Consider the following 16,971-nt stretch of genomic DNA (forward strand, 5'->3'; position numbering starts at 1 on the left):
AAGCCACCTCAGAGTCGCTGATTGAAATGGACGGCTTGCTAACGCACAAACTTCCTACTTTCTTGATGAAAAAAGCCTCTACTACTTCTCGCTCAACTTTATCTCTACCAGATTTCAAAAAAATCGTCTTTTCTAGTTCCGGACGACACCCTTGGCAGGCTTTGCAGTGGTCTGCTAGGAAGCTTCCATGCTGATTGCGAACATTCCGCATATGTTCACTGGCACGCTCATTGAAACAACAACCGGTTTGCCCTATGTAGACCAAACCACAGCTCAAAGGAATCTGATACACAACTCTTGACTTACATTTGGTGAACTTATTTTGATGTTTAATAGCGCAAACCAGTCGTTTATCTGGCTTATTCATTGAGCAAAGCTTAGAAAGTTTTGAAGGCGCAGAAAACACAACTTGAACCTGAAATTTACTTGCAACTTTTTTGATGCCATGGGAAACTTTATGGATGTAAGGAATAACTGGCATAGGCTTCCTTCGTACTTCCGGGTTTCTTTCAACATTTTTTCTCTTCACTTTCTGAAGCAACATTTCAGAAACAGCCAATATTAATGGGGGCGGGTAGCCTGCTTCTTCCAGCCTTTTTACTTGGGCGCCAAAGCTAACCGACATCATGTGATGGCATGATTTTCCTAAAGCGCTCTGAAGGGAATTCGCAATTATAGCTCTTTTGACCAGCTTCGAGTGGGCACTGTCAAAAGGTAGCAATCCTTTCTTTGATCTGGGATTGTACGACCAGCAAATATGGTCGTTCTTGAACACAAGCCTTAAGTCTAAGAACTGCAGTTCGTTGTTAACTGGTTCCTCCCATATAAATCTGAGGCCTTGGCTGTGATTGCGGAAAACAGACAACATCCTAGTCACACTCTCAGCTAAATCAAACTCAGGTGCCCCCTTCAGAATAATCAAAAAATCATCGACATATCTGAAAACGGAAACAATATTCGGGTCATGGAGTTGACTTTTGATTTCATTTCCAACAGCTGACAAGAAAATGTCACAAAGAACAGGTGCCACAGAAGACCCAATACAGACACCTCTTTTTTGAACAAAGAAATCACCTTCAAATGAAATAGCGGTTGAGTTCAAGTAGAATTCTAGCAAAGCTACAAAGCTCTCGCTGCTAATCCCAGCGGAATTTTGAAACTGAACAACACCTGTGTCCATGATCTTTTCTCTGACTGCACTTAGGAGTCCTTGATGAGGGACGGAATAATACAATTCTTCAATGTCGATAGAGAACCCGTTATATTTTAGAGGGGGCAAAGACTCTAGTTGCTGTACGACGTTGGAAGAACTGCGCACAAGGAAGGGATCATCGCTCACCAGTGTGCAAAGGTTCTTCTGCAGGTAGCAACTGACGACCCGTTGCCACGTTCCTCTTTCCGAAACAATAATCTTCTAGCACTCCAAGCTGACAAGGAAGGTGGTTTCGCTGTCCTGCCGACGTGGTTGTTCCGGGAAAAGGCTACTGCAGCTGTCAACAAGAACTTCAAACGCGTCAAGTTCAATGCGCGCTCTGTAAAACGGCAAGCACTTAAGATTCTGGATGATTTGCATTTGGACGCCATCAAGAAGAGAGCAAAAGACGAAGATAGAACTTTCCTTGAAGTATTTTTTACAGTAAAGACTCACAAGCCTGGAATGCCACTACGCACCATTGTTTCGGAAAGAGGAACGTGGCAACGGGTCGTCAGTTGCTACCTGCAGAAGAACCTTTGCACACTGGTGAGCGATGATCCCTTCCTTGTGCGCAGTTCTTCAAACGTCGTACAGCAACTAGAGTCTTTGCCCCCTCTAAAATATAACGGGTTCTCTATCGACATTGAAGAATTGTATTATTCCGTCCCTCATCAACGACTCCTAAGTGCGGTCAGAGAAAAGATCATGGACACAGGTGTTGTTCAGTTTCAAAATTCCGCTGGGATTAGCAGCGAGAGCTTTGTAGCTTTGCTAGAATTCTACTTGAACTCAACCGCTATTTCATTTGAAGGTGATTTCTTTGTTCAAAAAAGAGGTGTTTGTATTGGGTCTTCTGTGGCACCTGTTCTTTGTGACATTTTCTTGTCAGCTGTTGGAAATGAAATCAAAAGTCAACTCCATGACCCGAATATTGTTTCCGTTTTCAGATATGTCGATGATTTTTTGATTATTCTGAAGGGGGCACCTGAGTTTGATTTAGCTGAGAGTGTGACTAGGATATTGTCTGTTTTCCGCAATCACAGCCAAGGCCTCAGATTTACATGGGAGGAACCAGTTAACAACAAACTGCAGTTCTTAGACTTAAGGCTTGTGTTCAAGAACGACCATATTTGCTGGTCGTACAATCCCAGATCAAAGAAAGGATTGCTACCTTTTGACAGTGCCCACTCGAAGCTGGTCAAAAGAGCTATAATTGCGAATTCCCTTCAGAGCGCTTTAGGAAAATCATGCCATCACATGATGTCGGTTAGCTTTGGCGCCCAAGTAAAAAGGCTGGAAGAAGCAGGCTACCCGCCCCCATTAATATTGGCTGTTTCTGAAATGTTGCTTCAGAAAGTGAAGAGAAAAAATGTTGAAAGAAACCCGGAAGTACGAAGGAAGCCTATGCCAGTTATTCCTTACATCCATAAAGTTTCCCATGGCATCAAAAAAGTTGCAAGTAAATTTCAGGTTCAAGTTGTGTTTTCTGCGCCTTCAAAACTTTCTAAGCTTTGCTCAATGAATAAGCCAGATAAACGACTGGTTTGCGCTATTAAACATCAAAATAAGTTCACCAAATGTAAGTCAAGAGTTGTGTATCAGATTCCTTTGAGCTGTGGTTTGGTCTACATAGGGCAAACCGGTCGTTGTTTCAATGAGCGTGCCAGTGAACATATGCGGAATGTTCGCAATCAGCATGGAAGCTTCCTAGCAGACCACTGCAAAGCCTGCCAAGGGTGTCGTCCGGAACTAGAAAAGACGATTTTTTTGAAATCTGGTAGAGATAAAGTTGAGCGAGAAGTAGTAGAGGCTTTTTTCATCAAGAAAGTAGGAAGTTTGTGCGCTAGCAAGCCGTCCATTTCAATCAGCGACTCTGAGGTGGCTTTTCTTGAAGGATTCCTGTAGATTTTATACTTTGGTTTTATTTATTCTTGATAGGTGTTGTCGGTTGTTTTCGTTTTACGTTGACGATGAGGTGAATCCCTTAGCTTTTAAACTTCTTTGCCCGTTCTTTCCGAGTTTCTGTTGGTCATTTTTGTTTCCATTGTCACCTGTTCAAGCGTTTCTGTTGGTCTTTCTGATAATCTTTGTCACCTGTTTTTGTTATTGCGGTCGAAGGGAGGTTTACAAACACGTGCCGTGTTTGTCTAGGGCACGAGCGTATTGCTTTGTGTGGTTGATTTCAATTTGTGGTTGATATGTTTATTTTGTGTGTTTGTACACTCCGATAATCTTAGGACTCTTTCGAACAGGTTGCTTTTATATATTTTTGGATAGCGTGCTTTACTGTGATGAATTGCTATTATTTGTTTACTGGCTGATTACACTGTGAGGTTGTCTTGTCTGTGACCAATATCGCCGGTGATCTGAGTGCTCCACGTGGATCACTTTGTGATAGGCCTTTGTGATACGGTTGGGTGCTTCATAAATATGAAAGGGTTTGGGCGAATAAACATCAGTTGAAAGTTGGCGCCTGTCCTGTTACTTTGGTGTTCCTTCCTTGTCCTCGTCACTTTCGCGCCGTCTTCATAATCCACTTCACCAACAGCTGTGGCACTAAATGTGCTATGTCACTTAGCTCCTTTTTTTACTTAGCAAACGTGGCTGTCATGTATTACAGACCTTAAGCAGAAGTGAGATACAGAGATCAAAGACACACATGCACACACACACACACCAACACAAAAAAAATTGCAACAGAGATTGATAACGAGCAAACAGAGTAAAAAAAAAAATGGTGCAATGAAATAAATAATGGTATGCACTCGACAAATAGGTAAATTATACAACATTTTATGACATAACTGCAGGTTATTTTTCAAAGGCTCACACTACAACTGAATTACTGTGAAGTATCAAGGGGGTCGTTCCATTTAATACCCTTGTTTTAATACCTAAACTGACTCCAACTACACAGTTCACTGTCTGACCTACAATACTACTATTAACAGCAATAAATAAATGGTAGGTATAATTAGTGTAGCCACATGCATCACACCACAGGCGACCACCACCAGGCATGGTGCTGCCAATGTGCCATCTAACGGCATCTGGACTGACACCGTGCACTGTCAGAGGTGTGTCTTTAATTCCGCACAGAGGTGCATATAGAAGCCCTTTTTAAGGAACTTGCGCCCACTGCAGAACCATTTGGCCCTCTGGCAGGTGACAGATGTGGGCTGTGCCAAGGATACAACTTTCCTGTGTATACACCATGGATGCAGGACGCAGAGGATCTGACCACTCTGAGTTCTTTAGACACAAAGCCAATAGCAAAGAAATTTAATTACCGTATCTTCCGGTGTATAAGTTGCACCCCCCTCCAAACGGCAGTTTTTCAGTAAAAGAAAAGCACAGATAAGTCGCACTGGTGCATACGACGCACCTGCTCACTCGGTAAAAAACTCAATGAGGATCGAGCTGTGAGAATGTATGACGAAAATATATGCTTGCGGCAGCCGCCGCACATGCACGCATCCAGAGATAGGAAGTGATCGCATAGGTGCATGTAGCATCCAAAGTCTGAACAGTACTTTTTAAAAATGTTTTATTTTGTAACATACAGATGGCACGCACTTGCACACTGCGTTTAGGCTACACCATCAGAAAAAAAAAAAGAAGGTGGGAAGAAAAGGAAGGAGGAGAGAGCGGAGTAGTGAGGGAAAATATGCAACACAAACTAGGCTACTGCCTGGCCTTATTGGTTGAGTTAATTGTGCAAGTCCCAGATCATTTTTTTGCTAAAGAATTTGATGATATTTTTGAGTTATTTAAAAATGTAGTTACTGTGCATGCCAGAAGATGGCGCGTAGCTATGGTACGTCATTTCCCAGGTCGGGCACATGCCTTCGCCGCCCTTGTAGTGTAAAAATAATAAATTGTTGGGTTTAACACCCAGAAGTGACATATGGGCTATGTGCGACGTTGTGGTTGTGGGCTCCGAATTAATTTAGACCACCTGGGTCTATTAACATGCACTGACATCATGCAGCGCACAGGCACCTTTTCGGTGCCTGTGCCTGGATTTCTTTCGCACTGATGGATATGACGCACTGACGAAATTTTCAGAAAAAACTGCGACTTATACAGTAGAAAATATGGTATGCCTACATCACATGCCATCTTGTATCACATCTTAAGTACCACGGCTCACAGCTGCTGGTTGATTTCTGAAACAAAGTATAGTGGGGCATGCGTGGATGTTTTTTGTTCTTTCTTCGAATTCAACCATCTACAATCATGTTCACATGAGAGTTGACTGTTGATGTTCTAAAAAAACACCACCCCGAAGACAACTTCATCTAATTTTTGTTCTTAGTACAAATCGATTCTACCGCTCTTTCTGGCTATGTTAATGCCTGCCCAGCAGCAAAGGACCGAGAAAATTGCATTTAAAAATTTTACTGCCAGTAAGTTGGAACTCGTGACGTCTTACACTGAAAAGAACACCAAGATCACTGCGAATGTCGTTGTAGCTTAGCCTCTGGAAGCTATGCCCAGAAAATTATCAATGCACTGCTGTTTACTCATGAAATAGACCAGTGAATATGCAGCAAGTTTGCTTGCAGAGTAACCTTTCTGGTGTGGAAGCATTCTAGCATGTTTCCCCCTTAGCTTGTCTCAACAATGCTTCACAGACACTATGGACTGTGAAGGACACGAGAAACAATTCATTGTTTCAACTGATCTTTGTTTTACATTGCCTGTGGAAAACCAACCAAACGTTCTCATATGCTACTCTTATCTAAGAATCCATATTAACAAAGTTGGTGTTAACTGCATCCAATGCATTTGGTGAAAACCCAACAAATGGTAACCTTCTTTTAGGATAAAAACTGTGCGACGATTTTCTGCAGCTTCGTCAAATCAGGCAGATTACTGGAAATGTAGCAAGCAGAACTTCTCCACAGCTGTAAAGATACCCATGGCTTCTTTCTGTGTGCGATGTGGTAGCGAGCTTCTGTGAACGTGTCATCACGTGAGGTAACTTTACAGCACAAACAGCCAACAGAATGTGACACACATGGAGTTTCTGCGTGCTGGGATAAGATAACTACGAAACATTGATGAACGGACATCAGGGAAGTGTACATTGGCTCTGGAGCAGCAAGGTGCCTTCGAAAAACAACAAAAAACATCAGTGACAAGCGAAACAAGTAAATCACAGTTCTAAATGGCCGGTTGGCTGGGATGTGGGGCCAGCAGCTTCTGTTGCCACAGGTTGGCAACAAAGCTCTGAAAATGGAACTACGTGCTGGACACACTCGGCCTACCTACCCATGGGGGTAGGCAGGTCGAGTGTGTCGAGAGGCGCCTTCTGCTCATCGTGCCCGTTGTTGCATGCACTTAAGGGAGTGCAAAGAACGTAATGTGCAGGTCAGACGTCTGCAATGCATCGCATCGAGAGCTTGTTCAGATTGACTGAGCCCAGCCACAAGGTGTCCAAACAAACAATCTTCTGATGCCACCACCACCCCCACAACACCACTACCATCATCCATCATCATCCTCCGGACCATACCCACTGCAGGGCGAAGGCCTCTCCCACATTCCTCCAATTAACCCGACCCTGTGCTAACTGCATTCACTTGAACCTCATCCACCCACCCAACTTTATGCCGTCCCCCTGCTGCATTTTCCTTCCCTTGGAATCCAGTTTGTTACCCTAAGCGACCATCTATTATCCTCTCTTTGCACTACATGTCCTACCTATGCTTATTTCTTCTTCTTGATTTACACTAGAATGTCAGTAACTTGAGTTATTTCTCTGACCCACTCTGCTCTTCCTATATCTTAATGTTACCTCTACCATTTTTCGTTCCATATCCCTCTGAGTTGTCCTCAACTTAAGTAGAACCCTCTTGGTTACCCTCCTTGTTTCAGCCCCATAGGTGAGTACAGGCGAGATGCAACTGTTGTATCCTCTTGAGCGATACCGGTAAGCTGCTAGTCATAATCTGCGAGTGCTTGCCAAATGCGCTCCATCCCAACCTTATTGTTCTTATTTCCTTTTCATGGTCCGGATCTGCGGTTACTACCTGTCCTAAGTAGACATATTCGCCAACTACTTCCAGTGCTTCCCTACCTAACGTAAACTGCTGTTCCTTCCCGAGGCTGTTGAACATTACATTCTGCATATTGATTTTTAAGCCTACCTTTCTACTTTTCCTGTCTAGGTCATCAATCATTATTTGCACTTCATCCCCCGCGTTACTTAGCAAGGCAATTTCATCAGTGAATTGCAGATTATTGAGGTATTCTCCATCTATATCTGTACTCATCCCTAACTGCCCCCATTCCAAGTCTCTGAATACTTCCTCTAAGCAAGCTGTGAATAGTACTGGGGAGATTGTGTCTCCTTGCCTAACTCCTCTATTCATGGGAATTTGTTACTTTCTTTATGCAGAACTATGGTTGCTGTGCAGCCACTATATATATCTTCCAGCACTTTCACGTACATCTCGTCTACCGCCTGATTTTGCAATGCCTGCATGACCGCCGAGGTTTCTACAGAGTCAAACACTTTTTCGTAATCAATGAACGCTATGTATAAGGGCTGGTTATATTCTGAGCATTTTTTTATCTCCTGCTTGATGCTATGGATATGATCGATAGTAGAGTACCCTTTCCGAAAACCTGCTTGATCCTTTGCTTGATTGCAGTCTCAGGTTGTCCTGATTCTATTAGCGATTGCCTTGGTAAATACCTTACATGTAACAGCCAGTAAGCTGATTGGTCTGTAATTTTTCAAGTCCTTAGAGTCCCCTTTCTCATGAATGAAGATGATGTTTGCGTTCTTCCATGGTTCTGGTACCGTCGGTGACACCAGGCACTGCATATACAGGGTGGCCAGTTTTTCTAGCACCATATCCCCCCCCCGTCCTTCAACAAATCTACAGTTACCTGATCCTCTCCAGCTGCTTTCCCCCTTTTCATAGTTTCTAATGCTTTCTAAACTTCATCCTTTGTGAAACGTCTGATTGCATTTCCCTACCGCCAATCTCATTATTGTCCTGACTACTTTGGCTTGTACAGATCAGTATAAACATCTGATTTTTGCCTATGCCCCGTTTCTTCTTCACCGCTTTAAAGCTTCCCCATTCTTTACAGCATGCTCAATTTTCTCCATGTTATACTTCCTTATATCAGCTAATTTACACTTATTGATTAGCTTTGATATCTCTGCCAGTCTATCTGGTCTGTTGGGTTGGACGCTTTCATAATTTGGAGTTTCTAAATCAAATCTTTCATCTCTTAGGCAGCTTACCGGTATCTTCTGTAATTATCCTACCGCCTACTTTTATAGCGCACTCACTAATTATATCTCTGAAATTATTGTTCCTTGCTTCTAGGCTAATGTCGTCCTCCTTGGTTAGAGATGAATATCTATTATGTAGCGAGATCCTGAACTCTACTGCCCTCCCCTCACAGCTAATTCAGTGATGGACTTCTTTCTTACTAATCTCTTTCGTTCCCTCTTCAGATTACCATCCTGTAGCAACTGAATCACACTTTCCCGATTACCTCTACATCCTGCATAATAGCGAGGTTATAACACAGTATGAAGTAGCACAGTATTAGGTAGCGAATTACTGGAAGTAGTAGGCGAATATGTCTACTTAGGGCAGGTAGTAACCGCAGATCCGGACCATGAAAAGGAAATAGCAAGAAGAATAAGATTGGGATGGAGTGCATTTGGCAAGCACTCGCAGATTATGACTAGCAGCTTACCGGTATCGCTCAAGAGGAAAGAATACAACAGTTGCATCTTGCCTGTACTCACCTATGGGGCTGAAACGTGGAGGCTAACCAAGAGAGTTCTACTTAAGTTGAGGACAACCCAGAGGGCTATGGAACGAAAAATGGTAGGGGTAACATTAAGAGATAGAAAGCGTGCAGAGTGGGTCAGAGAAATAACTCAAGTTACCGACATTCTAGTGGAAATTAAGAAGAAGAAATGGACATGGGCAGGACATGTAGTGCGAAGAGAGGATAACCGATGGTCGCTGAGGGTAACAAACTGGATTCCAAGGGAAGGAAAGCGTAGCAGGGGGCGGCAGAAAGTTAGGTGGGCGGATGAGATTGAGAAGTTCGCAGGGGTCAAGTGGATGCAGCTAGCACAGAACCGGGTTAAGTGGAGAAATGTGGGAGAGGCCTTCGCCCTGCAGTGGGTATAATCAGGCTGATGATGATGATGATGATGATGAAGTAAATTTCATTTTTATTCTCCCCGTTAGAGCTTTTCCATATCCACTTCCAGTTCTTCCATTTGTTGAAGAAGGTATTTATGATTCTTAAAGGGGTAGAGACACCAAATTACAAGGTTGTGCTAAACTTGTCATGCGCTTTCTTTGTGTTTGAAGGCTAGATCAGTCAAGTATTAGACTCAAGGGAGGCGTAGAAAATATTTTAATTCTTTTTTAAAGTTTGTGGAAATGCTCGCTATTGCATTCCAGAACCATTGCTAGTGCATTCAGTGTGACATAGGTCCACTGAAAAAATCATAATCAAGTATTTGTGACGTCACTGCACAGTTTTCTGACATAAGAGAGTATGCTGCTGGTCAGCTCGTTTCGGCTGTTCTATTGCACCCGTAGCGTTCTAGCAGTTCTAACACACGGACAGCACGACGGCTAACTGTCACCAAAATTATGCTTGATGGCAGTATTCATTCAGTAAAATTTGCAAAGGCTGCTGCCGACGACGCAGCAATGGTCGGCGGACGGCGTTGTTGTTGGCCGGCCGCGTACCAGTGAAGCATTGTATAGCACTCCTTTGCTTTGTACCAGAAAAGATAAATGTTATCAGGACTGCTGATATACTCGTGCAACAGTCGCATATGCCTGCACAAGGATGGAACCTTTGGCAACAACGCCTTTCGCGGGCGTGCCAGGCGACGAACTGCGATACCCCCTGCCTGCTCTAGTCATTGCTAGGCCTAGTCAGTTTCACAGGACGGCACTTGGGAACAGGTCAGTGACTCAACGCTGCAATAAAGGTTTCTTCCGTCACTGCTTTACTATAGGAAGCGTATCTCACAATAAAATCAGCCCAATAGAACGTGTGTATGGCGACTGTCCTCAATCGGCCTAATTTTCTCCACAAGTAGCACCGACGGCTGTTTCGGGCCGCTTGCAGCATTGCTCAGCGCACCGGGGTCACACCTGCGCTTCGTGGTGATTGTATGCGCGTTCTGCGATGTTAGCAATTGTCGATTTCTGTTGACTGTTGCCAAAACTATAACCAATGACCATTTTCATTCGCTCGCTAAAATTTGTGAGTTTTGTCTCAACAATCACCACATTGCCCCAACCAGTGCTATTCAAACTATATACTCGCGAATATTTACGCGCGCGCCTTCATAGTCAAAACCTTTCTAACCTTTTAATTTCTGCCAGCCATTCACATAGCGTAGGAATTTGGGCACAATTGTAGCGAAGCGAGTGGCCGACATCGGCACTAATACGAACAGCAAGTTGTCGAAGAGCGAGTTGGTGACAGCTGTTCACAGGCGACAATGGCATATTTCCGAATATTTTGTGTTGGCACAGCGTGACAGAATAGCCAAACGGCGCAAACATCATATTTACGGATGTATTTGGCCAGCTCTTTCTGCGGTGTGACTCAGCCATGAGAGCATGCGGCGGAGTCACATTGTAAACAGAGCAGACGACGCGCCTACTCGTTGATGTCACGAGTTTTTGGCCCACGTGACATTTCAATGTTGTTTATGTCGTCTGTTTCTTGACGTCCAGTAAAAACTTGGCCACTACGAACTGAAAACAAAACTGCTGAATACTAATAATACGATAATAAATTATGTTGTGTTTCTGGTCTTCTAACACCGTGCTCTATGCTTATGGAATCGCTACGCACTATTTACAGCCCAAAAGTACAGCACAGAATTTTGGTGTCCCTACCCCTTTAAGTTATTGCACTCAGCAAACTGAACTAGTAACTCCCCCCTGCTATTCCTAGAACCAATGCCATAGTCACCTACTGTCTGGTCTCCTGCCTTTTTCCCTACCTTGGCATTGAAGTCACCCATTAGTACAGTATACTGCGTCTTTACTTTTCGCATTGCCGATTCTACATCTTTGTAGAAGCTTTCAACTGCCTGGTCATCATGACTACATGTAGGTGTACAATCTTTAGTTTATTCCGCTTATTAAGCTTAACTGTGATGCCTGCCACCCTCTCATTGATGCTATAGAACTCCTCTATATTACCACCTATATCCTTATTGACAAGGAAACCTACTCCTAGTTCGTGCCTCTCCGGTAAACCTCAATAACACAGTACATGGCCATCCTTCAGGACAGTATATGCCTCATTCGGTCCCCTAACCTCACTAAGCCCTACAATATCTCCCAATTCATACCCTCTAGTTCCTCTGACAGCACTGCTAAACTAGCCTTACTAGCTAGGGTTCCAGCATTAAACGTTGCCAAGGTCAGTTTCCAATAGCGCCTTGTCCAGCGAAGCCAGAAATTCTTAGCACCCCCCTGCTGCGTTACAGGTCTGACCACCATGGTCAGTTGCTCCGCAGCCGCTGGTGACTGAGGGCCGAGGTTTTATAGGACTAATCATGGGAGGTTGTGGCCAATTACTGCACCAGGGTGGCCAACTCCTGTTCTGGCAAGGGAGTGCATTGCTAGAGGTGTTCACCGGCATCAGGCCGCACCCCAAACCTGTTTATGAATTTCCATTAACATGCGGATTTTTTTTTTAATCTGGTGGAGAATTGAGCAGCACCGGGATTCGAACCACGGTCCTCTTGCATGCGAGGCGGATATTCTACTTGTACGCCACTGTTGCCGATGCCATAGACCTACACGAGTGTTTTACAGGGGCCTGGTGACCCAAATTATCTGATTTTGCAAATTAATGGAAGTCGAATAATGAGGTTTTACTGTAAACATCAAATGATTACTATTTTTATAGCTGCCCATAATACCAGAAAGCAAAAACATTATTAAAACAAAACAAAGCAAAACAAAAAAGGACCAGTGCTGTTTTATGAGGCAGTATGCAAAAACAAGCCAGCTACGCCATGCTCTCACCATAGTCTCGACGTTGCCAATGCACTCAAAGGTAAAGTCCAGGCCACCATCTGTTTTTTCAACTAGGTACTGTGTAATTGGCACAGTCAGCTTCCTTGGGTTGATGAGCTCCGTACAACCAAACTCCATAGCTGTAACAAAAAGAAATACCACCCATTACATTCATATTTCACTTTAAAGGTACAGCTTGTAGACTAATTTCAGGCTAGGACACAAAAGCACTGAAGCAATTATAAATACTAAGTTTAATGAAAACATTCTTTTGACTTGCATGCTGTACAAAACAACTTCATCTACCCAGGATCAGGAAGCCTGAATCAAACATACTGGCAATTAATAAAATGTTGGTTTCTTCAAGACCCCCCTCCTCAAAGTTCCATTCCCTCTTTTTCATGAACCACAGCAGCCTTTCAAGTTCAAAAATACTAATCACAACAGGCACTGCTGCCAACAAATAGCACCTTATTCTGCAAGGCTCACTTTTCAAAGGTAAATGGGGACAACCGGCCACTACAATGCAAGACTAGCAACAAAGATTTCTTTTTTTTTTTTCATGCAAAGCATAAACAACCACAGCCGGTCTCGAGGGAGAGTGGATGATCTTTTCTGCGGTCTTCTCAATTGCCACGGAGGCAATAGAAGTGCTAATTGAAGTGCTTTTCCTTAAGATACGCTCTCCGCCGCTGCAAGGGGTGCAACCACATCATCGCTCACTCCGTGCCTGCTGCAGCAGCGGCGGGCGGTTTTCGCCTCGTTGCGTGCTGTCGTCTGCTGGTTTCGTAGTATGCGCAGCACCAAAAAACCGAACAAAACAGAACATAAATAGAACAAGAAACAGAACATAGAAAAACAGAACATAGTTGCTTTAGGTGCATGTCACCAATGTATTCCACATGTGAATGAAGTCTTTACAATAAAATCTGCCCATTAGAAATATAAAAAAAAATGAATCATTCTTCTTTGTCAAAAGTATGACGAGTATATGACCGATACAGAGAAAGCTCGTTAATTCAAACCTCAATAATTCAAATTTTTGGTCAATTCGAACTACAATACCTGGTCCGGCCAAGCTCCATAGAGATCTGCGTATAAAAAAGCCCATTAATTTTTTAATTTGAATACGATTTGATTCCCCTAAGAATAATTCGAATTACGTGTCGCGTACGTGTCGCCGCGTCTGGGTGGCTTGGAAAAAAAAAAAACCTCTGCGAAAGACCGCATAGTTAGAGGCTGCGCACGTCCAAAACGGGGACAGAAGATGAAACCATGTGAAATCATGGCAGAGTGGGTAAAGCCTAACTGGCGCCATGACTGCCGTGGCAGCTGGTGGCGCCAGAGGGTAGGAGCTGGCGGCCGCGGCGGCAGCTGCCTGCTCTCTCTTCCACGCAATCTCCGAAACTCGCAACTAAATGTTCGTTAATTCGAGCCCTGTTAATTCGGAAATACGGATAAACACTGTCAGCGCGGTCCTGCCGGCGCCCATGAAAAGCTATGACGTCGGACGGCGCGTGCTAGAGGTTACGTGGGAAAAATGCTTTTTTTTTTTTTTTTTTTTGCGAGGGTTCATCCTTCCAGCCATCTGTTGTCAACGAAAGTATGCGGTCAGCCGTGATTATGACTGAGACTTTTAAAACCGTTCGCTTCAGAAGGCGTGTGTTGCTACGCGCATTCCAATAACTGAGTGGCAGTATATGGCGCCCGCCCCAATCACCCCATGGCACGATAAAACAAATACTAAAAAGACACTTGTAGAACCAGACAAGCGCTGGCACTCTGCCAAGTTCACTTCCCCCCTTGCTAGAGCTAACCTCAAAAGGTAAACACACTATCCCTGGCACAGCATCTTGGCGCACTGCCAAGAAATGCTCTATAGACCATGACAGAGGGATGCACTAACGACCCAAGCCTTATGTATTTTTTCTTATTCAAATTCTTAGGCAAAAATTGGAGGTGGGTGGGTTCATTATGCGAGTGGGTTCTTTACGCGAGTAAACACGGTAAATTTACCATAATGCGAAAGGTTCTTGCCAGTTTTTTTGAGGCCATTTGATAATTCGAACCTTTTTCCAGATGCTGTGAAATTAGAATTAACGAGCTTTTACTGTATTGCTGTCTTAAATGCAGATGATGTACTGACCCATTCTTTGCAAATGTCCAAACGAGACTGAAAAGTACTATATATAGTGAGCCTTCCAAGGATCGTCTTTCACGTGTAAATACCATCATCATCTTCATCTCTCCGCGGCGCCACTGGTGGCACGCGCCTCGGTTGTCCATCGGAATAAATGCCAGACACGGCATCCCTTGCCTTGCCGTCTCGGCCTGGCCTTCTTCCACAAGTGGTGGAGATGAGACTTGATCCCCTTGCTGTTTTGTGCCCTGCCTCTCGCTGGAGCTATGTTCCGGTCGCTGTTTACCGCCTGCCACCATCGTTTTGTCTACCGAGAGTACCCACGAATCGGCAGGACCCTCTACCTCGGCTGCACCACCCCCTCTGACTGTGCCCACACGACAACGCGACCCGCCGCTGTTCGCTGGTCGTCGCGATGAAGACGTCAATGACTGGCTGGACACCTATGAACGCTGCAGTAACTACAACTGGTGGGACGATGCTCTAAAATTTCTGAATGTTTCTTTCTACCTCACTGAGGTCGCCAGAACCTGGTTCATTAACCGCGAACCCCACACCACTAACTGGACCACATTCAAGTAGCAGTTCCGGCAATATTTCGCGGACCCAGCAGTTCGGACTGAGGTCGTGAAAAACAAGCTCGCCTCCCGCCTCCAAGGTCCCGATGAGTCGTACGCGTCTTACATAGAGGCCATACTTGCACTTTGCCGGCGTATTAGTCCCACCATGACGGAACCTGAACGCGTACACATCTTGAAAGGAATTAATACTGCGGCTTATAACACCCTAATTGCCTAGAATCCTTCTACTGTTGACGCCATTATTGCGACCTGCCAACGCATCGACCAGCTGCAGTCCTCCCGATTGCAGCCCGGCATTGCTACTGGCCCGACCTCTGCTGACCTGGATCTGCGGGCACTGATTCGAGCCATCATCCGGGAGGAGCTCCAAAGCCCTCAAGCCCGTCTGTCGAAACGGGTGCGATCATTCTTCCGTACCTTCTAATGACGCCGGTCTCCGCAACATCATTAAAGACGAGCTGGCAACAATCACCTGACCTATGGCGTCCAACCCTCCTGTACTCCGCCCAGCACAGACTTACGCGCACGTCGCAGCATCACCCCCTCCTTTTGTTCCGTCACCCCAACTGGCACCGCCCTACAATCACATCAATGCAATGGCGACGGCTCAACCTGCATCACCCTATTACGCACCTTGGCGCCCCTCCCGACCAGTCTGCTACTACTGTGGCATTAGAGGACACATATTCCGCTTCTGTCGCCGCCGCCTTCAGAACGAGCAGCGTGGTTACGAGGCCTTCGAAACTGATCTGCCTTCAATTTCATATTATCAACATTGGTCTATTCCCAGCCCGCCTTGTCGGTTCTCTCTGCCTCCAGTGTCCTCGTCTGAGCCTAGTGAAGCCTATGTATCTCGACACCGCTCCCCATCCCCATACCGCCGCTCAGTGTCTCCTCTCCGTCCCGCAACAAGGAGGTCAAACTGCATTCTGCGAACTTCCTAAAAGTCCTTCTGATCGCCCGTACAATATGATTTCTGTTTTCGCTGAAGGATTATTGGTCGAAGCTTTGATTGATACAGGGTCTGTAATTTCTGTTATTCACGCTGATTTGTGCTACCGCTTACGAAAAGTGGCGACACCATATGATGGACCTCAACTACGTGGAGCCAATGACGTTCCTCTGCGCCCTTCAGCAAAGTGCACTGTGCGATTGTTATCGATGGCGTCCGCCACCATGTACAGTTTGCTGAGCTTTCACCTTGTGCGCATCTGATGATTTTTGGATGGGATTTTTTGTCAACTGCTTCAGCATTTCCTGTGGAGACCGTGTCATCCATACGACAGACAATGATTTTGCATCTGACTTTTCTGAACGACATTATCCCCTCATTGCCGCAGCTGATACTGTTTTGCCTCCTCAGTGCGAAGAACTACTTACTGTTGTTTCTGACCATATCACTGACGGAGACATACTCATCGCACCATCTCATCACCTTCCTGTCAAGTCTTGTCCGGTTCCGCAACGGCTCAGCGACAGTAGCGGCCACTAACACCTCACGTGAATCCCTCGTGCTCCCAAAAGGAACTTCTCTGCCCTGCATGGTGGATGTTCAACCTTTGTCCCTGATGGTGCTCACCGCCCCTCTGCCTCAGCAGCGAGTTTTGATAGACGTCTCTCTTCCTGTTCTCTCAAAGACTATTAATCCGAACCTCTCGTCTAACCAGTGCCAAGAACTGTTGACATTGCTTCGACATCACCAAGCCATTTTTGATGACACTTCCCCACCACTGGGACGGACTAGTGTTGCACAGCACCGCATCTTTACTCAAGGTAACTCTATTGTTCACCACCGGCCTTATCGGGTTTCTCTCTCTGAAAGAAAAGTTACTGAAGAAAATGTAAATGACATGCTACATCGCAATATTATTCGTCCCTCAACAAGCCCATGGTCCTCTCCAGTAGTATTAGTTAAAAAAAAGGATGGGTCGGTTCGCTTTTGTGTAGATTACCGTGCACTCAACAAAATTACCCGCAAAGACCCGATGCTGCGAATCGATG

General features: G+C 44.9%; 1 protein-coding gene across 1 annotated transcript in view; it reads right to left on the reverse strand.

Moving 5' to 3' along the window:
- Positions 1 to 16,971, reverse strand: part of LOC146202745 (alcohol dehydrogenase class-3 chain H-like) — a 68,822-nt gene that overhangs the window by 17,127 nt on the left and 34,724 nt on the right. Inside the window, exon 7 of the mRNA XM_084588300.1 lies at positions 12,259 to 12,389. Coding sequence (XP_084444426.1) covers positions 12,259 to 12,389 — 131 coding nt within the window. The remainder of the gene's footprint in view (positions 1 to 12,258; positions 12,390 to 16,971) is intronic.

This window comes from Amblyomma maculatum, chromosome 1, assembly GCF_055883805.1.
Source record: "Amblyomma maculatum isolate TAMU_Amacu chromosome 1, ASM5588380v1, whole genome shotgun sequence".
NCBI classification, from domain to species: domain Eukaryota; kingdom Metazoa; phylum Arthropoda; class Arachnida; order Ixodida; family Ixodidae; genus Amblyomma; species Amblyomma maculatum.